Raw genomic sequence first — 21,336 nt, forward strand, 5'->3', positions numbered from 1 at the left:
CAAAAGCACAGCACATGATAACCTAATGGAGAAAACCATAAAAAGTCCACAAGTGGAAACATTTTTGTTGCCCTTTTTTGGGGGATGTTTACAAGAAATGAATGAGTTGCAGATGAACATGAAAACTTTCTCAGAGATGCTAAATATTACAAATCCATCACCTCTGCAGGTCAGACCTGGAACTGCAATTCAAGTGCTACCACCACGAGGACAGGCAGATGAACACCAACTGGCCAGCGTCGGTCCAAGTCAGCGTCAATGCCACGCCGCTCACCATCGAGCGAGGCGACAACAAGACCTCCCACAAGCCCTTGCACCTGAAACATGTGTGTCAGCCGGGAAGGAACACCATCCAGATCACCGTCACCGCCTGCTGTTGCGTGAGTGCGGCTCACCAATCCGGGGAGAGTCCATATTTAGTGGGACAAAAACATCAGCCGCTGTGAGGATTGGACTTGAATAGATGTGCGTTTCTTTATGTGTTTTGCTTTGCAGTCGCATCTGTTTGTGCTGCAGCTGGTCCACAGGCCATCTGTGCGCTCCGTCCTCCAGGGGCTCCTAAAGAAGAGGCTCCTTCCCGCGGAACACTGCATCACCAAAAGTACGCCGTCGTGTGCTAATATCTCAATTACCCCCCGACACCTGGTGCTCTTCATGCTTTCAATATGTTCCCGCACGGGCTGTTACCTGACTTCAATCAGCCAAGAGAATTGAAATAAAGCCAAAAGACTTTTGAGACCAAATCAGTTCTAAGCAACGGCTACTTAAATAAATGTTTCCTCTGGTTTTGTAGTCAAGAGGAACTTCAGCAGTGTGGCAGCCTCGGCGGGCAGCACCACACTCAACGGAGAGGACGGCGTGGAGCAGACGGCCATCAAAGTGTCGCTCAAGTGTCCCATCACCTTCCGCCGCATCCAGCTCCCCGCGCGAGGCCATGACTGCAAACACGTGCAGGTTTGCGCATATCAAAGAGCCATTCATAGAAATTCATTCGTAGAAATGAGTGCTCATGGAGTCATCTGCGATGTCCGCAGTGCTTCGACCTGGAGTCTTACCTGCAGCTAAACTGTGAGAGAGGCACATGGAGGTGTCCGGTTTGCAAGTATGTCAACAAGTTTTCATGTTGAAAAGATTTCTGTGTTCGAAAAAGTGGCCTCTATTAGTAACTCAAAAAATCATATTTGTTTCCCTGCAGTAAAACAGCATTACTAGAGGGTCTCGAAGTGGATCAGTACATGTGGGGGATCCTCAATGCCATCCAAAAGTAAGTTGTGACAACAAGCTATGTCATGTCAGGTACACGCTTTGAACTAACACGCTGCTCATTGCTTCGTCAACAGTTCAGAGTTCGAGGAGGTCACGATTGACCCCACGTGCAGCTGGCGGCCCGTGGCCATCAAGTCTGAGCTGCACATCAAAGAGGACCCCGACGGGCCGCTGGCGAAGCGCTTCAAGACCATGAGCCCCAGTCAGATGACCATGCCCAACGTGATGGAAATGATCGCCCAGCTAGGGCCTGGAAGCGGGCCAGGGGCCGGCCACGGTGCTGGACCCGGTCCCAGCCCTTTTCCCCCTCATCATCCCGGCCAACATGCCAGTGGGAATGGAGATTACCCGGGAGCAGGTAATCAAAAAATGCTGGCAAGTGGGATCACGAGAGTTTTCAATTCCTATCCAGGGGAACCTCAAAAGTCAAATAAACAAGTTCTTCGAATGTCAACTCATGTTTCATTAGTAATCACATTATGATTATACAGTACACATGCCATGAGGTCACTGAATCTGTTTGTTTTGGTCTATGAAGGCCATCCTTACCACAGCCAAGGGAACTTTGACTTCCCTCACGGGAACCCATCTGGAGGCGGCGGTGGTGGCGGTGGAGGAGGAGTAGGGGGTCCCCCTATGAGTGACTTCATCCATGGCCCGCAGCTTTCCCACCCGCCAGATGGGCCTAGTGGTCTTCTGTCCCAGGACAAGTCCCTCAACCACGGCATGAATGACACGGTAAGTAGCGCTGATGATACTTTACATTGAGGCTGAGGATACAAGAGGTTCAGGAGGCTGCCTTTAAAATCGCTTACTGATCCTACACCCGAGCAGCCCTAGAAAATGTGCAACTCGCTATATAGAGCACCATATAGTCAAAAAGCAGTTGATGAGAGGCTGAGATTTTGCTTGGTGGGCCGAGGCCAAACGTGTGCTCATATGCTCATCATAAAGTGTTGCAGCTGTATGTGTCTGCTCATCACAGCTTTCATTTTCAAGGGCCCGGTTCACATTAGTCATGCTGCGACTCATTTCACTCTTCCCCTCGCTACACATCTCTCTCTCCATCTGCTGTCTTCCTCTCTGGCTCCCGCAGATGTCCCATCCTGATCCGTCCCATAACTCCATGCAGCCGGGCTTGCATGCTTCTCCCCACCCCGGCGGCCTATCGGGGCCCTCCTTGCATCATGGCGGCAACGGCCAATCGGGGCTGCCCTTGCATCACGGCGGCGGAGGGCCATCGTCGTCGCAGCCGCCTCGCCCGCCGCCGCAGCCTCAGCCGCCTGGCCAGAACGCTCACCCGCACGCCGATCTGACGTTTAACCCCTCGTCAGATGGCCCGGACATGCCCGAACCTTCGCTGGATGTAAGTGTGTGTGTGTTCGTTTGTGTGGTCACCTCAAGTGCATCAGATGAAGCTTAATCTGGCAAAAACACATTTAAAAGAAAGTAATGATTCGTGTTGGGGGAGAACTGATACCAGGTATCAGTATCGGGCCGATAGTCTTTCTAGAAAGGCAAAAAAAACCTTCAGATGGTGTGCACAGTTTTGCAACCACCTTAACCACCTCAAAGCATTATAACACCACTGATGCTATTTGATAGCCCGTCAGTAGCATTTCCCACTATGTGTTAGCATTATGCTAATGATGGTTTGTATTGTCACACTTTTCACCGCCTTCACTCTTATCGAAAAAATCATAATTGTTGTCATTATTCGCGTCGTCCACAGTTGCTTCCAGAGCTGGCCAACCCGGATGAGCTCCTCTCGTACCTGGATCCTCCCGACCTCCCGGCCAACAGCAATGATGACCTTCTCTCCCTCTTTGAGAACAACTAACCTCCTCCCTGACCCTGATCCCCACTTCCTCCTTTCAAGCTCACCTCACAGGGCGACGCGTTTGACTGTCCGGTCCACAGACCCGTCGCCCACCTCCCACTTTGACACTTGAGACTGCTTCCTATGCGCACACGTGCACACTGTCTTTTTAGAAGATGTGCTGCATGGGACGGAGGAAAGGAAAAAAAAGAGGGGACGGTAACGTCGCTCATCCCGGCACGTCTTTTTGTGTAAAGTCCACCAACAACAACATCCCCGGCCACAAAAAAAGGCAACATCATGCATATGTATATAGTTGATATACATGTCTATGATACCTTATCAAGTGTGCAGCTATTACTATCATCACCTGTAAACGACAAAAGCCAGGAGACAAGGAAAAGCTTTTCTTTTGTTTTTTTTAATATCTAAGCATGATTTGGCTTTGTGAAGAAAAAATCTTGTATGTGTGTGTGTGTTTTTGTCCACTTTTTCAAACGTGTTCTTCCAAGATGGCAGCACATGCTGTGACCTTTGAACCCCACCCCACCCAGAGTGCACAGGGCAAATGGACCGCACGACCTCACTGAACGGACAAGTAGTCGTGCGGTGTGTGTTTGTGTGTGTATGTGTGTGGTCATCCCGCCTGCAGCATATGTAAAGTGGGGAGCAAATCCACCGCCATGTTCTTCTTCCACCCCGCAGTTGCTCTATTTATTATCACGTCTCACTCTTCTACATCTTTGTTTTCCTTTGCAATTGTGCCAATGCATCCTGTTGATTGTTTATCCAATCTATATTTATTGCTTTAGTACATCTGTCGTTTTTTTTACATCGTTGTCATTTTTACGTGCTTTTTTTTCCTCTCCGTCCCGTGTCACCAAAGCTGATATTTTCCATTTTTTGTAACGATTTGAATGCTTCATCTGTACACCAGAATCATGCACAACTGTTGTATATACGCTTTGTGAATACTTTGTGACTGTGCAGTGATGTGCCCATCGATTACTGTCAACTAGACATGGTACTGTGTGTCACGCACACTCACACACATACACACATACAAATACTGTACTCACAAACCCACTTCCGGACTGTTCCAAATGCACTCTGACCTTGTATCGTATGTGTCAGTGTATATTTTCTCCTCCTTGTCATCCTTTCATTTTTGTTTTTTATTTTAAATGTCATGTCTTGGTATTGTGTCTAAAATATGTGTAAAAGCAGTTTAGAGGTCCAAATCCCCATCTTCTCCCCCAAAATAGTATATGTAGTATACACATATACATTAATTGGATACCTTTAAACAACAAAATATTTGTTGCAAAAAATGCCTACATTTTGTGTATCTTAACCACAATTTTGATTTGTTTTTTCTTAAGTTTGATGCAGTCAGTGAAGTTTCAAGTATACTTTGTTTTCACGCCATTAGTTTTTTAATCCCTTTTTATGCAAACCAAATATGTTTTACTTTACTTGTCAAATATTCCTTTGAGGTTTAATGTAAGACAATGCACTGCCGCATTGGGATACGCCCAACACAGTCATGTTTGCATCCAAATTGTGCTGTCCACTTTTAGCAAATAAGAGAAGAATTCATGCAAGAAAAAAGCAGAAGTGTATTGCGAGGTTGTGACTGTGAGGGGATGCGCATGTGTGTAAATAATGTAAATGACAAATAGAGACCCATTAACAGAAATGTATTCATTTTTCTCCAGAGGGAGTGTGCATAGTGTATTTAGAATTTGTAAAGCTTGCATCCTCCTGTCAGACGTCCCAATTGAAATCATGTTTGACGATCGCAGACCTCGCTCATCTCGCCTGTTCATTCATGTAAATTACTTTATGTAAGCCCTCCCTTGCATGGAGGGGGGGGGCCCACGACACAAAATACATTTTTTCCCCTTTGTGTAATTATTCTGTGTATTTCTCTATGGCCTGTGTACTTTTTAAAGGTGCTACAAAATGATTCACGCCCTTCATCAGGACTTGCAGACAAAGCTTTAGAGTTTGTAAAGGAAAAAAAAAACTCATGTCGAATTTATAGTTTTTATGCAATTTGGCAAACACTATAAAGGTACAATCTGAAGTGATTGGCACAACAAGTGGCAGTTGTCTTTCTCTCTTTTGGTGTCAGTTCATATTGGTCAGACAAACATTGTGATTTTTAGTCTTGCAAATCTGTATGTAGTTAGATGACGTGACATCCTAATATTTATCTAATAAATATGTATTCCGATGAAACACAATGTTGGACGTGCCTCTTGATACTCAAATTTAACCTTTTCTGAACTGTAATATACACAAAAAATTTTAAATATTATTTGGGGCTTCAATAGTCACTGACACGATAGGAGAAACTGCTAATTTATTTCACACTCATGGTTTGCACAAGTTCCTTAATTCATTTCAGAAAATAAAATGTCACAGGGATATGGTGTAAAATGCCATATTACCAACTATACAACTATATTTTGATGATCATGTATATATATATATATATATATATATATATATATATATATATATATATATATATATAGTAGTTTTGGTAGTATTTTAAAATAAGTCAAAATGAAAGTATAAATATTTTAAAATATTTCTTACTTTTAATTTTGATTAAAAAATGTTCAAATAATGATTTGATTGATTAAAAATACATTTAATCATTTCTCAGAAGTTATCACAGGACTCACTCAGCACTGTTAAAAAGAAAATACAAGGTACTTATGATCGTTACAACAATATACAAACATTTCTTTACATAAAGTCTAACCCAATTTATACTTGTATTTCCAAGACATTCTTGCATTACTAAATTCTGCCACAAGACGTCGTTGTTAAACATGTGCTTCCACTTTCGACTCCGTGACGTCACACCTGAGTGTGGGTGTCATAGCTGAGACGTGCTCAGCTAAAGCCTAAGTTACGATGTTTGTCGTCAAAAACCGAATCAAATTCAGCCCTCTGGGCATTGCCACATCAAGGCTTCTTTCCTCAGATCCGGCTGAGAACCCTGTTGTGTTTCTGGATATCGAGGCGGACGGTGAGCCGCTAGGGAGAATAATCATTGAGGTAGCTAGCTTACCATGTTGATAGCATGTTTTTAACCTCTTTACAGGACCTTTAGTGACCCCTGCAGGGCGCCTGTAAACACCATGTGCTTCTTTCTTACAGCTCAATGCATATGTGGTGCCAAAGACGGCAGGTAAAGACAACATTCTAAGGTCATTCCAACTGTATAAAGACTAATCAATGTGTTATATTCCATAGAAAACTTCAGAGCTTTGTGTACAGGAGAGCATGGCTTTGGCTATAGGGGGTGTGTTTTCCACAGGATCATACCACAGTTCATGTGTCAAGTAGGATTACTGTCTTGCAGACTAAAAATGTTGTTATTCATGTTTTTTCGCTCAGTTTTTTGTTGACTTTGTGTGTGTGTGTCACAGGGAGGAGATTTCACCAAACACAATGGTACCGGAGGGAAATCTATATATGGAAAAACCTTCAAGGATGAGAACTTTAAGTTAAAACACACTGGAGCAGGTGTGTAAAATATTTTCTTCAATTATATTCTTTTTCTTTTAAGTGTTTTTTTGTATTTGCAGTTCCACATCCACAAATTCTGCCATTTCCAGATTTTCTAACATTAATAATGCAGTTAAACTGTACCTTGACCCTAAGGAACGTTAAAGTGAGTTGATGGGTTTCATTGGAACAAAGGTAATCTTTTGCTGCCATCTGCTGGAATCTGAGTTCACTCCCCAAAAAATCCCCAGGCAGGCAGGGAAAGAGTCATGGCTTCACCCAGGCGTAGGCCAAAGAGTTATGACTTTTTCCAGGCGCAGGCCATGCAGGCAGTATGTCATGGCTTCATCCAAGCGCAGGCCAGGCAGGCAGTCAGTCATGGCTTCATCCAGGCAGAGGCCAGGCAGGCAGTCATGGCTTCATCCAGGCGCAGACCCGGCAGGGATGCAGGCAGTCATCCAAGCGCAGGCCAAGTAGGTTGGTAGGTAGTCGTAATGGCTTTATCCAAAAGTAGGCCAGGCAGGCAAGGAGTCATGTTTTTACCCTGGCGCAGGCAGGCAGTCATGGCTTCATTCGGGCGCAGACCAGGTAGGCATGCAGGCAGTAATGGCTGTTTTCGGGGGCAGCAGCTTGAGGAGGGACTCCCAGACTGTTCCTCCCCAGCCACTTCGTCCAGCTCATCCCGGGAATCCCTAAACGTTCCCAGACCAGCTGAGAGCCAGTCTCTCCAGTGCGTACTAGATCGTCTACGGGATCACCTGCCAGGGAGGAATCCTAAAGAGATGCCCAAGCCGCCTCATCTGGGTCCTCAGAGTCTCTCCCGGATGACCGAGCTTCTTACCTTACCTCTAAAGAAGGCCGAACACCCTACGGAGAAAACTCATTTTGACCGCTTGTATTCAAGATCTCATTCTTTCAGTCATGACACATTGCCTGTGACCATAGGTGAGGGTAGGAGCGAAGATCAACTGGTAAATTTAAAGCTTAGCCTTTTGGGTGAGATCTCTCCTTGCTTCATCCAGGCGAAGGCTAGGCAGGCTGATAATCATGGCATTATCCAGAAGAAGGCCAGGCTGCCAGGCAGTCATGGCTTCACCCAGGCACAGACCAGGGGATGTAGGCATGGCTTCATTCAGGCCCAGACCAAGAATGTGGGCAGGCAGTCATGGCTTCATCCAGGCGTGGGTCAGGCAGGAATGAAGGCAGGCAGGCAAGTCATGGCTTCATTCAGGTGCAGCGAAGGCAGGCAAGCAGTCATGGCTTCATCCAGGTGAAGGCCATTTAGGCAGACATGGCTTTATCCAGGGGCAGGCCAGGCAGCCAGTCATGGCTTCATTCGGATGCAGGCCAGGCAGAGAGGCAGTCATGGTTTCATCCAGACGCAGGCCAAGCAGGCAGAAACATCGACCAGACAGGGGCACAATATTCAGCTGCAGAATATGCAAGAGCCAGTGCTAAGATGCACAGTTTGGAGGCTGCTGCCCCCCATTTTTCACAAGCAAATTTGCAGAGCAGGTTGTTCCTTGATTTAACTTTGGCTGTCATTCGTTTTAGGTGTTCAATGAAAGATAGGGTCCGTTCAAGGGTCACTCCAAGGTAGGTTGGGGGCATGCTTTAGCTTGAGTCCACCCAGGTAGATGTTTAGTTCTCTGTCGGCCTTTGCATTATGGAAATGCAATACGCTGGATACAGTCTTTGCTGTGCTTAGCTTTAGGCGCCAGGTTTTGTAGAACTGGTCCAGTTTAGCAAAATCTTTAGTGGGCACCCGTTCCAGTTGATCAAAGTCTGGTGCTTGAAATGCCAGACAGGTGTCATCTGCATAGATGAATTTCCGGGATTTGGTGGTGGGTAGGTCATTTGTGTAGAGGTTGAACAGCGTTGGAGCTAGAACTGAGCCTTGTGGCAGCCCATTGTTTGCCTTTTCCATGCACTCGTGTTCTAACCGAGGTGAACTCTGAACCTTCTGTTTGTCAGCAGAGTATTTATCATTGCCGTTGCCCAGGCAGGGAGCACTTTTGTGAGTTTGAGTAGGAGGCCTTTATGCCAGACAGTATCATAAGCAGCTGTGAGATCGAGAAACACAGTTCCTGTCTTCAGTCTGCTCTCGAAACCATTTTCGATGAAGGTGGTTAGGGCCAGTACTTGTTCTCCTGTGCTGCGATCCTTGCTGAAACCTGCCTGATCCACACAAAGAGATTCCTCTACTGGTGATATCTGTTGTAAAATAGGTCATTCCAAGATTTTGAAGGGAACGCTGAGTAGGGAGATTGGGCAGTAGCTGCCTGGCCATTTGTGGTCTTTGCTAGGTTTTGGAATAGCAATGACTTTTGCTGTCCGCCATTTCTTTGGGTTCGAGTTTCTTTTTACAATCCTAGTGTAGAGTTGGGTCATCCAGGTTTGGACTCGGGGGGGCCAAGGTGTTTGATGAACTCTGGAGAGACGTAGTCATATCCTGCTGCCTTTCCACATTTCAGGCAAATAACGTCAATCGAGTGTTGGAAGGCGAGGACTTCAATTAGGATTCGCTTGGTTGCAGAAAGGCCTTCGACATTTAGTTGTAGTATTCGAAGGACAGGTCCCACCGTGAAGTTCTCTTGAGGCTGTTTGCTGTCGGCTTTGGGACTGTTACTAGGATTCCTTGACTTGGCTCTTGGGCGTCATCTCTTGGAATTTAGTCTGCTGGTAGGATCATTAGCTTCCCTAGGCAAGCCCAGATACTGAGAGGGGGCGCGACGAAGACGTTGATCCATTGCCCCCAGGCCAGTGAGACAGGCAGTCAAGGCTTCATCCAGGTGCAGGTGAGGCAGGCAGCCATGCCTTCACCCAGGCATAGGAATGACAGGCAGTCATGCCTTCATCCAGGCATATGAATGGCAGCCTAATCACTTTTCAATTTTTTATCTATTTAGTTATATATTTTTATTAATTTACTTTTCTCTTTTTATCAATTTATTTATTTTTCAATCTATTTACATTTCCATTTTTATCTATTTACTTTTCTATTTTTATTTACTCTATTATTTTCATCTTTTTTATCCATTTACTTATCTATTTACTTTTCTATTTTACCTATTTACTTTTCTGATTTTATCTATTTTATCTATTCTCTTTTCTATTTTTATCTATTTACTTTTCTATTTTACCTATTTACTTTTCTAATTTTATCTATTTTATCTATTTACTTTTAGTTTTATCTATTTACTCATCTATTTTATCTATTGACTTATCTATTTTACCTATTTTATGTATTTACTTAGCTATCTATTTACTTATCTATTATCTATTTTATCTCTTTTTTTCTATTTTTATCTATTTTATCGATTTACTTTTCTATTTTCATCCATTTGATCTAATTTACTTTTTTATTTTATCTATTTTATGTATTTACTTGTCTATTTTATCTAATCACTTATATTTTACCTATTTTATCTATTTACTTATCAATCTATTGATTTATCTAATTTGATCTATTTACTTATCTATTTTTATCTTTTTTATCTATTTACTTTTCTATTTTTATCTACTTGACGTATTTACTTTTTTAGTTTTATTTATTTACTTATCTATTTTATCTATTTACTTAGCTATTTTATCGGTTTTATTTATTTACTTAGCTATTTTATCTATTTACTGATCTATTTTTAACTATTTACTCATCTAATTTTATCTATTTACTTATCCATTTTTATCTATTTTATCAATTTACCTTTCTATTTTTATCAAATTTATGTATTAACTTTTATAGTTTTATCTATTTACTCATCTATTTTATTTTTTATTTATAGATTTTACCTCTTTTATCTATTTACTTATCTATTTTATCTATTTACTTATCTATTTTTATCTATTTACTTGTGTATTTTTATCTATTTGTTTATTTTTATCTATTTACGTTTCTATTTAAATATATTTACTTTTCTATTTTTATCTATTTATTTTTCTATTTTATCTATTTACTTCTCTATTTTTATCTATTTACTTATCTATTTTTTATCTATCTAGTTATCCATTTTTATCTATTTTATCTATTGTTATCTATTTACTCATCCATTTTTATCTCTTTACTTATCTACTACTATATACTTGTCTATTTTATCTATTTACTTATCTATTTTTATCCATCCATCCACCCACTATTTTTATTTGTTTACTTATATATTTTTATCTACTTAGCTTTTTATTAGGCTATTTTTATCAATTTACTTATCTATTTATTTTATATTTTTTTGTATTTACTTATCTATTCACTTATCTATTTTTGACAAGCTACTTATCAAGGTAGGCATGGCTTCATCCAGGCACAGAACAGGAAGGTGGGCAGGCAGTCATGGCTTCATCCAGGTGCAGCGAAGGCAGGCAAGCAGTCATGGCTTCATCCAGGCGAAGGCCAGGCAGTCATGGTTTCATCCAGGCGCAGGCCAGGCAGTCATGGTTTCATCCAGGCGCAGGCCAGGCAAGCAGTAACTTCGACCAGACAAAGGCACAATATTCAACTGCAGAATATGCAAGGGCCAGTGCTGAGGTGCACAGAGCTGCTGCACCCCTGTTTTGCACCAGCGAGTTTGCAGAGCAGGTTGTTCCTTGAGTCAGCTTGAGTCCACCCAGGTAGATGTCTAGTTCTCTCGCGGCCTTTGCATTATGGAGATGGAATACGCTGGATACAGTCTTTGCTGGGCTTGGCTTTAGGCGCCAGGTTTCGTAGAACTGGTCCAGTTTAGCAAGATCTTCAGTGAGCACCCGCTCCAGTTGATCGAAGTCTGGTGTTAGAAATGCCAGAAAGATGTCATCTGCATAGGCAAATTTCCAGGATTTGGTTGTGGAGGTTGAACAGCGTTGGAGCTAGAACTGAGATTTATGGCAAACCATTTGTCTGCCTTCTCCATGCACTCGTGTTCTGTCCAAGGTGAACTTTGAACCGTCTGTTTGTCAGCCGAGTGAGTATGTATTATTGCCGTTGCCCAGACAGGGAGCACTTTTGTGAGTTTGAGTAGGAGGCCTTTATGCCAGACAGTATCATAAGCAGCTGTGAGATAGAGAAACACAGTTCCTGTCTTCAGTCTGCTCTTGAAACCATTTTCGATGAAGGTGGATAGGGCCAGTACTTGTTCTCCTGTGCTGCGATCCTTGCTGAAACCTGCCTGATCCACACAGAGAGGTTCCTCTACTCCTGGTGATATCCGTTGTAAAATAAGTCATTACCAGATTTTGAAGGGAACGCTGAGTAGGGAGATTGGGCGGTAGCTGCCTGGCCATTTGTGGTCTTTGCTAGGTTTTGGTTGGCAATAACTTTTGCTGTCCGCCATTTCTTTGGGATCGAGTTTGTTTTTACAATCCTAGTGTAGAGTTGTTTCATCCTGGTTAGGGCTCGGGGGGCCAAGGTGTTTGATGAACTCCGGAGAGATGTTGTTATATGCTGCTGCCTTCCCACATTTCAGGAAGATAATGTCGATCGAGTGTTGGAAGGCGAGGACTTCAATAAGAATTCGCTTGGCTGCAGAAAGCCCTTCGACATTTAGTTGTAGTAGAGAAGGTCCCACCGCGAGGTTCTCTTGAGACTGTTTGCTGTCGGCTTTGGGACTGTTACTAGGATTCCTTGACTTGGCTCTTGGGCGTCGTCTCTTGGAATTTAGTCTGCTGGTAGGATCATTAGCTTCCCTGGGCAAGCCCAGGTACTGAGAGGGGGCGCGACGAGGACGCTGATCACTTACCTGATATTTTTATCAGGCCAGTGAGACAGGCAGTCATGGCTTCATCCAGGTGCAGGTGAGGCAAGCAGCCATGCCTTCACCCAGGCATTGGAATGACAGGCAGTCATGCCTTCATCCAGGTATATGAATGGCAGCCTAATCAGTTTTTAATTTTTTATCTATTTAGTTATATATTTTTATTAATTTACTTTTTTACATTTATCTATTTATCTATTTTTCAATCAATTTACTTTTCCATTTTTATCTGTTTACTTTTTTCTTTTATCTACTCTATTATTTTAATCTATTTTATCCATTTACTTATCTATTTTATCTATTCACTTTTCTATTTTATGTATTAACTTTTTTAGTTTCATCTATTTACTTATCTATTTTATCTATTAACTTATCTATTTTACCTATTTTATCTATTTACTTATCTATCTATTTATTTGTCTAATTTATCGGTTTTTATTTTTATCTATTTTATCGATTAACTTTTCTATTTTCATCTATTTTATCTATTTTACTTTTCTATTTTATCTATTTTATGTATTTATTTTCTCATCTATTTTATCTAATCACTTATATTTTACCTGTTTTATCTATTTATCTAATTTGATCTATTTACTTATCTATTTTTATCTATTTTATCTATTTACTTTTCTATTTTTATCTATTTCCTCATCTATTTAACCAATTTTATTTATTTACTTATCTATTTTATCTATTTTTATCTATTCACTTATCTAATGTTATTTATTTATTTATCTATTTTTATCTATTTTATCAATTTACTTTTCTATTTTTATCTAATTTATGTATTAACTTTTTTAGTTTTATCTATTTATTCATCTATTTTATCTTTTTATTTATTTATTTTTTGAATTTTATCTCATCTATGTTATCTATTTTATCTATTTACTTATCTATTTTTATCTATTTACTCATCTATTTTTATCTATTTACTCATCTATTTTATTAATTTACTTTTCTATTTTTATCTAATTTATGTATTAACTTTTTAGTTTAATCTATTTACTCATCTATTTTATCTTTTTATTTATCTATTTTACCTATTTTATCTATTTACTTATCTGTTTAGTCTATTATGGATTTTTATCTATTTACTTGTGTATTTTTATCTATTTACTTGTCTATTTTAATATATTTACTTTTCTATTTTTATCTATTTATTTTTCTATTTTATCTATTTATTTCTCTATTTTTATTTATTTACTTTACTATTTTTAGCTATTTACTTATCTATTTTTTATCTATCTAGTTATCCATTTTTATTTATTTACTTATCTTTATCTTTTTTTCATCTATTTTATCTTTTTACTCACCCATTTTTATCTATTTACTTATCAACTACTATATACTTGTCTATTTTATCTTTTTACTTATCTATTTTTATCCATCCATCCACCCACTATTTTTATTTGTTTACTTATCTATTTTTATCTACTTAGCTTTTTATTAGGCTATTTTCATTGATTTACTTATCTATTCTTATCTATTTATTTTATATTTTTTTCTTTTACTTATCTATTCACTTATCTGTTTTTGACAAGCTACTTATCAAGGTAGGCATGGCTTCATCCAGGCGAGGAACAGGAAGGTGGGCAGGCAGTCGTGGCTTCATCCAGGTGCAGCGAAGGCAGGCAAGCAGTCATGGCTTCATCCAGGTGCAGGCCATTTAGGCAGACATGGCTTTATCCAGGGGCAGGCCAGGCAGCCAAGGAGTCAGTCATGGCTTCATTCGGATGCATGCCAGGCAGAGAGGCAGTCATGGCTTCATCCAGGCGAAGGCTAGGCAGTCATGGTTTCATCCAGACACAGGCCAGGCAGGCAGAAACATCGACCAGATGTTCAGCTGCAGAATATGCAAGAGCCAGTGCTAAGATGCACAGTTTGGAGGCTGCTGCCCCCCATTTTTCAAAAGCGAGTTTGCAGAGCAGGTTGTTCCTTGATTTAACTTTGGCTGTCGTTCGTTTTAGGTGTTCATTGAAAGACAGGGTACGTTCAAGGGTCACTCCAAGGTAGGTTGGGGGCACGCTTTAGTTTTGAGTCCACCCAGGTAGATGTTTAGTTCTCTGTCGGCCTTTGCATTATGGAAATGCAATACGCTGGATACAGTCTTTGCTGGGCTTAGCTTTAGGCGCCAGGTTTTGTAGAACTGGTCCAGTTTAGCAAGATCTTCAGTGGGCACCCGTTCCAGTTGATCAAAGTCTGGTGCTTGAAATGCCAGACATATGTCATCTGCATAGATGAATTTCCGGGATTTGGTGGTGGGTAGGTCATTTGTGTAGAGGTTGAACAGCGTTGGAGCTAGAACTGAGCCTTGTGGCAGCCCAATTGTTTCCCTTTTCCATGCACTCGTGTTCTAACCGAGGTGAACTCTGAACCTTCTGTTTGTCAGCAGAGTATTTATCATTGCCGTTGCCCAGGCAGGGAGCACTTTTGTGAGTTTGAGTAGGAGGCCTTTATGCCAGACAGTATCATAAGCAGCTGTGAGATCGAGAAACACAGTTCCTGTCTTTAGTCTGCTCTCGAAACCATTTGCGATGAAGGTGGATAGGGCCAGTACTTGTCCTCCTGTGCTGCGATCCTTGCTGAAACCTGCCTGATGCACGCAGAGAGGTTCCTCTACTCCTGGTGATATCTGTTGTAAAATAAGTCATTCCAAGATTTTGAAGGGAACACTGAGTAGGGAGATTGGGCGGTATCTTCCTGGCCATTTGTGGTCTTTGCTAGGTTTTGGAATAGAGGGGGCCAAGGTGTTTGATGGACTCTGGAGAGACGGAGTCATATCCTGCTGCCTTTCCACATTTCAGGCAGATAACGTCGATTGAGTGTTGAGGACTTAAATTAGGATTCGCTTGGCTGCAGAAAGGCCTTCGACATTTTATCAATTTACTTATATAATTTACATATTTACTTATCTATTCACTTATCTATTTTTGACAAGTTACTTATCTAAGTAGGCATGGGTTTTCAGGCTGTCCAGGCGCAGGCAGGCAGTCATGGTTTCATCCAGGTGGAGCGAAGGCAGGCAAGCAGTCATGGCTTCATCCAGGTGCAGGCCAGGCAGTCATGGCTTCATCAAGGTGCAGGCCAGGCAGGCAGACAGTCATAACTTCATCCAGCCTTAGGCAGGCAGATTTTCATGAATTCATCAACATACAGACCAGACAGCCAAGTTTTATCCAGATGCATTCCAGGCAGGCAATCATAGCTTTATCCAGGTGCAGGCCAGGCAGGCAGTTATACCTTCAAGTGCAGTGCAGGGCAGGGCAGGCCAGGCAGGCAGTTATAGCTTCAAGTGCAGTGCAGGGCAGGGCAGGGCTGGGCAGGGCAGGGGTGAGCAGGGCAGGGGTGGGCAGGGCAGGGGTGGGCAGGGCAGGCAGTTTCAACCAGGTGCAGGCACATGACATTGCCGCAAACAAAAGACAGACACTAGTTTTGTGAGTGTTGATGCTGTTTTCCAGAATGTGTTAGCATCAAGCTAATCAACCTTTGCATTCATCACATTTTCTACACATACGGTATTAAATTTGTATTGGGTGGTTAGCAACCACAAAAATAGTTGAGCCTCTAAGCTTCAATCAGTTTTTAGTATACGTAATAAATGCCCGTGAGTATTGTTATATTTTCTGCCTACAAGTGTTGCTGCAAAGTTTGTTTAGATATTGGTGTTATATTAGAGTCATAACGACTGCAACATTTATCTAGGTTTGTCTTAGTTGTATGTTAGCATTAAGCTCAGACAAAACTAAAACATCCGAGAGATGCTAAATTACTTGTTGTAAAGTGTGACCTGTAAATCAGTGATAATGACTTACTTGTTTGCTGTTCTCCTCAAGTATTGAAATAATATTGCCTGACATAATTTCCGGAACGCCAAATGAAAACATGGATCTTACAGTACACCATTGAAATGAAGGCAGTCATGGCTTCATCCAGGCGCAGGCCAGGCAGGTAGGCAGTCAGTCACTACTTCATCCAGGCGCAGGCTAGGCAGGCACGCGGGAAATAATGGCATCATCCAGATGCAGGCAGGCAGTCATGGCTTCATCCAGGTGTAGGCTAGTAAGGCAGGCATAATGTCCTAGCTTTACCCAGGGATAGGCCAGTGAGACAGGCAGTCATGGCTTCATCCAGGTGCAGGTAGGCGGGTAGTCATGCCTTCCTCCAGGCATGGGAATGGCAGGCAGTCATCCCTTCATCCAGGCATATGAATGGCAGGCAGTCACAGCTTCGTCCAGGCAGTCATGATTTCATCCAAGCACAGGGAGGCTTGGCTTCTATCAGGCGCAGGCAAGGCAGACAGACAGTGATAGCTTCATCCTGAAACAAGCCAGGCAGGCAGTCATGGCTTCATCCAGGAGCAGGCAAGGCAGAGAGGCAGTGATAGGCAGGCAGGGCAGGGCAGGGCAGGGCAGGGCAGGCAAGGAGGCAGGGCAGGCAAGGAGGCAGGGCAGGCAAGGAGGCAGGCCAGGTTTTGTCTTTGCCAGGTTTTGGAATAGCAATAACTTTTGCTGTCCGCCATTTCTTTGGGATCAAGTTTGTTTTTACAATCCTAGTGTAGAGTTGGGTCATCCAGGTTTGGACTTGGGGGGGCCAAGGTGTTTGAACTCTGGAGAGACGTAGTCATATCCTGCTGCCTTTCCACATTTCAGACAGATAACGTCGATCGAGTGTTGGAAGGCGAAGACTTCAATTAGGATTCGCTTGGCTGCAGAAAGGCCTTCGACATTTAGATGTAGTATTCGAAGGGCAGGTCCCACCGTAAGGTTCTCTTGAGGCTTTTTGCTGTCGGCTTTGGGACTGTTACTAGGATTCCTTGACTTGGCTTTTGGCCGTCGTCTCTTGGAATTTAGTCTGCTGGTAGGATTATTAGCTTCTCTGGGCAAGCCCAGGTACTGAGAGGGGGCGCGACGAGGACGCTGATCCATTGCCCCCAGGCCAGTGAGACGGCAGTCATGGCTTCATCCAGGTGCAGGCCAGGCAGTCATGGCTTCATCAAGGTGCAGGCCAGGCAGGCAGACAGTCATAACTTCATCCAGCCGCAGGCAGGCAGATTTTCATGAATTCATCAACATACAGACCAGACAGCCAAGTTTTATCCAGATGCATTCCAGGCAGGCAATCATAGCTTTATCCAGGTGCAGGCCAGGCAGGCAGTTATTGCTTCAAGTGCAGTGCAGGGCAGGGCAGGGCTGGGCAGGGTAGGGCAGGGTAGGGCAGCGGTGGGCAGGGCAGGGGTGAGCAGGGCAGGGGTGGGCAGGGCAGGGGTGAGCAGGGCAGGGGTGGGCAGGGCAGGCAGTTTCAACCAGGTGCAGGCACATGACATTGCCGCAAACAAAAGACAGACACTAGTTTTGTGAGTGTTGATGGTGTTTTCCAGAATGTGTTAGCATCAAGCTAATCAACCTTTGCATTCATCACATTTTCTACACATACGGTATCAAATTTGTATTGGGTGGTTAGCAACCACAAAAATAGTTGAGCCTCTAAGCTTCAATCAGTTTTTAGTATACGTAATAAATGCCCGTGAGTATTGTTATATTTTCTGCCTACAAGTGTTGCTGCAAAGTTTGTTTAGATATTGGTGTTATATTAGAGTCATAACGACTGCAACATTTATCTAGGTTTGTCTTAGTTGTATGTTAGCATTAAGCTCAGACAAAACTAAAACATCCGAGAGATGCTAAATTACTTGTTGTAAAGTGTGACCTGTAAATCAGTGATAATGACTTACTTGTTTGCTGTTCTCCTCAAGTATTGAAATAATATTGCCTGACATAATTTCCGGAACTCCAAATGAAAACATGGATCTTACAGTACACCATTGAAATGAAGGCAGTCATGGCTTCATCCAGGCGCAGGCCAGGCAGGTAGGCAGTCAGTCACTACTTCATCCAGGCGCAGGCTAGGCAGGCACGCGGGAAATAATGGCATCATCCAGATGCAGGCAGGCAGTCATGGCTTCATCCAGGTGTAGGCTAGTAAGGCAGGCATAATGTCCTAGCTTTACCCAGGGATAGGCCAGTGAGACAGGCAGTCATGGCTTCATCCAGGTGCAGGTAGGCGGGTAGTCATGCCTTCCTCCAGGCATGGGAATGGCAGGCAGTCATCCCTTCATCCAGGCATATGAATGGCAGGCAGTCACAGCTTCGTCCAGGCAGTCATGATTTCATCCAAGCACAGGGAGGCTTGGAATGGCTTCTATCAGGCGCAGGCAAGGCAGACAGGCAGTGATAGCTTCATCCTGAAACAAGCCAGGCAGGCAGTCATGGCTTCATCCAGGAGCAGGCAAGGCAGAGAGGCAGTGATAGGCAGGCAGGCAGGCAGGCAGGCAGGCAGGCAGGCAGGCAGGCAGGCAGGCAGGCAAGGAGGCAGGCAGGCAGGCAGGCAGGCAGGCAGGCAAGGAGGCAGGCAGGCAGGCAGGCAGGCAGGCAGGCAGGCAGGCAGGCAGGCAGGCAAGCAAGCAAGGAGGCAGGGCAGGCAAGGAGGCAGGGCAGGGCAGGCAAGGAGGCAGGGTTTCATCCAGACGCAGGCCAGGTTTTGTCTTTGCCAGGTTTTGGAATAGCAATAACTTTTGCTGTCCGCCATTTCTTTGGGATCAAGTTTGTTTTTACAATCCTAGTGTAGAGTTGGGTCATCCAGGTTTGGACTTGGGGGGGCCAAGGTGTTTGAACTCTGGAGAGACGTAGTCATATCCTGCTGCCTTTCCACATTTCAGACAGATAACGTCGATCGAGTGTTGGAAGGCGAAGACTTCAATTAGGATTCGCTTGGCTGCAGAAAGGCCTTCGACATTTAGATGTAGTATTCGAAGGGCAGGTCCCACCGTAAGGTTCTCTTGAGGCTTTTTGCTGTCGGCTTTGGGACTGTTACTAGGATTCCTTGACTTGGCTTTTGGCCGTCGTCTCTTGGAATTTAGTCTGCTGGTAGGATTATTAGCTTCTCTGGGCAAGCCCAGGTACTGAGAGGGGGCGCGACGAGGACGCTGATCCATTGCCCCCAGGCCAGTGAGACGGCAGTCATGGCTTCATCCAGGTGCAGGCCAGGCAGTCATGGCTTCATCAAGGTGCAGGCCAGGCAGGCAGACAGTCATAACTTCATCCAGCCGCAGGCAGGCAGATTTTCATGAATTCATCAACATACAGACCAGACAGCCAAGTTTTATCCAGATGCATTCCAGGCAGGCAATCATAGCTTTATCCAGGTGCAGGCCAGGCAGGCAGTTATTGCTTCAAGTGCAGTGCAGGGCAGGGCAGGGCTGGGCAGGGCAGGGCAGGGTAGGGCAGGGTAGGGCAGCGGTGGGCAGGGCAGGGGTGAGCAGGGCAGGGGTGGGCAGGGCAGGGGTGAGCAGGGCAGGCAGTTTCAACCAGGTGCAGGCACATGACATTGCCGCAAACAAAAGACAGACACTAGTTTTGTGAGTGTTGATGGTGTTTTCCAGAATGTGTTAGCATCAAGCTAATCAACCTTTGCATTCATCACATTTTCTACACATACGGTATCAAATTTGTATTGGGTGGTTAGCAACCACAAAAATAGTTGAGCCTCTAAGCTTCAATCAGTTTTTAGTATACGTAATAAATGCCCGTGAGTATTGTTATATTTTCTGCCTACAAGTGTTGCTGCAAAGTTTGTTTAGATATTGGTGTTATATTAGAGTCATAACGACTGCAACATTTATCTAGGTTTGTCTTAGTTGTATGTTAGCATTAAACTCAGACAAAACTAAAACATCCGAGAGATGCTAAATTACTTGTTGTAAAGTGTGACCTGTAAATCAGTGATAATGACTTACTTGTTTGCTGTTCTCCTCAAGTATTGAAATAATATTGCCTGACATAATTTCCGGAACTCCAAATGAAAACATGGATCTTACAGTACACCATTGAAATGAAGGCAGTCATGGCTTCATCCAGGCGCAGGCCAGGCAGGTAGGCAGTCAGTCACTACTTCATCCAGGCGCAGGCTAGGCAGGCACGCGGGAAATAATGGCATCATCCAGATGCAGGCAGGCAGTCATGGCTTCATCCAGGTGTAGGCTAGTAAGGCAGGCATAATGTCCTAGCTTTACCCAGGGATAGGCCAGTGAGACAGGCAGTCATGGCTTCATCCAGGTGCAGGTAGGCGGGTAGTCATGCCTTCCTCCAGGCATGGGAATGGCAGGCAGTCATCCCTTCATCCAGGCATATGAATGGCAGGCAGTCACAGCTTTGTCCAGGCAGTCATGATTTCATCCAAGCACAGGGAGGCTTGGAATGGCTTCTATCAGGCGCAGGCAAGGCAGACAGGCAGTGATAGCTTCATCCTGAAACAAGCCAGGCAGGCCGTCATGGCTTCATCCAGGAGCAGGCAAGGCAGAGAGGCAGTGATAGGCAGGCAGGCAGGCAGGCAGGCAGGCAGGCAGGCAGGGCAGGGCAGGGCAGGGCAGGGCAGGGCAGGCAAGGAGGCAGGGTTTCATCCAGACGCAGGCCAGGTTTTTCTTTGCCAGGTTTTGGAATAGCAATTACTTTTGCTGTCCGCCATTTCTTTGGGATCGAGTTTGTTTTTACAATCCTAGTGTAGAGTTGGGTCATCCAGGTTTGGACTTGGGGGGGCCAAGGTGTTTGAACTCTGGAGAGACGTAGTCATATCCTGCTGCCTTTCCACATTTCAGACAGATAACGTCGATCGAGTGTTGGAAGGCGAAGACTTCAATTAGGATTCGCTTGGCTGCAGAAAGGCCTTCGACATTTAGATGTAGTATTCGAAGGGCAGGTCCCACCGTAAGGTTCTCTTGAGGCTTTTTGCTGTCGGCTTTGGGACTGTTACTAGGATTCCTTGACTTGGCTTTTGGCCGTCGTCTCTTGGAATTTAGTCTGCTGGTAGGATTATTAGCTTCTCTGGGCAAGCCCAGGTACTGAGAGGGGGCGCGACGAGGACGCTGATCCATTGCCCCCAGGCCAGTGAGACGGCAGTCATGGCTTCATCCAGGTGCAGGCCAGGCAGTCATGGCTTCATCAAGGT

At 43.9% G+C, this 21,336-nt stretch overlaps 2 protein-coding genes across 7 annotated transcripts in view; both read left to right on the forward strand.

Annotated features, from left to right (window-relative positions):
• The window catches only part of zmiz1a (zinc finger, MIZ-type containing 1a), a 111,164-nt gene extending 105,974 nt beyond the window's left edge, over window positions 1-5,190 (forward strand). For all 6 annotated transcript variants that reach the window (XM_085921599.1, XM_085921602.1, XM_085921600.1 and 3 more), the window contains 9 exons: window positions 170-380; window positions 496-601; window positions 794-954; window positions 1,035-1,102; window positions 1,196-1,264; window positions 1,341-1,624; window positions 1,805-2,004; window positions 2,363-2,632; window positions 2,999-5,190. In XM_085921599.1, the coding sequence (XP_085777725.1) occupies window positions 170-380; window positions 496-601; window positions 794-954; window positions 1,035-1,102; window positions 1,196-1,264; window positions 1,341-1,624; window positions 1,805-2,004; window positions 2,363-2,632; window positions 2,999-3,106 (1,477 nt within the window). In that variant the 3' untranslated portion in view covers window positions 3,107-5,190. The remainder of the gene's footprint in view (window positions 1-169; window positions 381-495; window positions 602-793; window positions 955-1,034; window positions 1,103-1,195; window positions 1,265-1,340; window positions 1,625-1,804; window positions 2,005-2,362; window positions 2,633-2,998) is intronic.
• Window positions 5,191-5,844: 654 nt separating this feature from the next.
• ppifa (peptidylprolyl isomerase Fa) overlaps window positions 5,845-21,336 on the forward strand; it is a 38,664-nt gene continuing 23,172 nt past the window's right edge. Inside the window, exons 1-4 of the mRNA XM_085921649.1 lie at window positions 5,845-6,160; window positions 6,263-6,293; window positions 6,359-6,447; window positions 6,535-6,631. Of these exons, the coding sequence (XP_085777775.1) occupies window positions 6,017-6,160; window positions 6,263-6,293; window positions 6,359-6,447; window positions 6,535-6,631 (361 nt within the window). The 5' untranslated portion in view covers window positions 5,845-6,016. The remainder of the gene's footprint in view (window positions 6,161-6,262; window positions 6,294-6,358; window positions 6,448-6,534; window positions 6,632-21,336) is intronic.

Source organism: Syngnathus leptorhynchus, chromosome 10 (genome assembly GCF_054491065.1).
Source record: "Syngnathus leptorhynchus isolate UIUO chromosome 10, UIUO_Slep, whole genome shotgun sequence".
NCBI lineage: Eukaryota > Metazoa > Chordata > Actinopteri > Syngnathiformes > Syngnathidae > Syngnathus > Syngnathus leptorhynchus.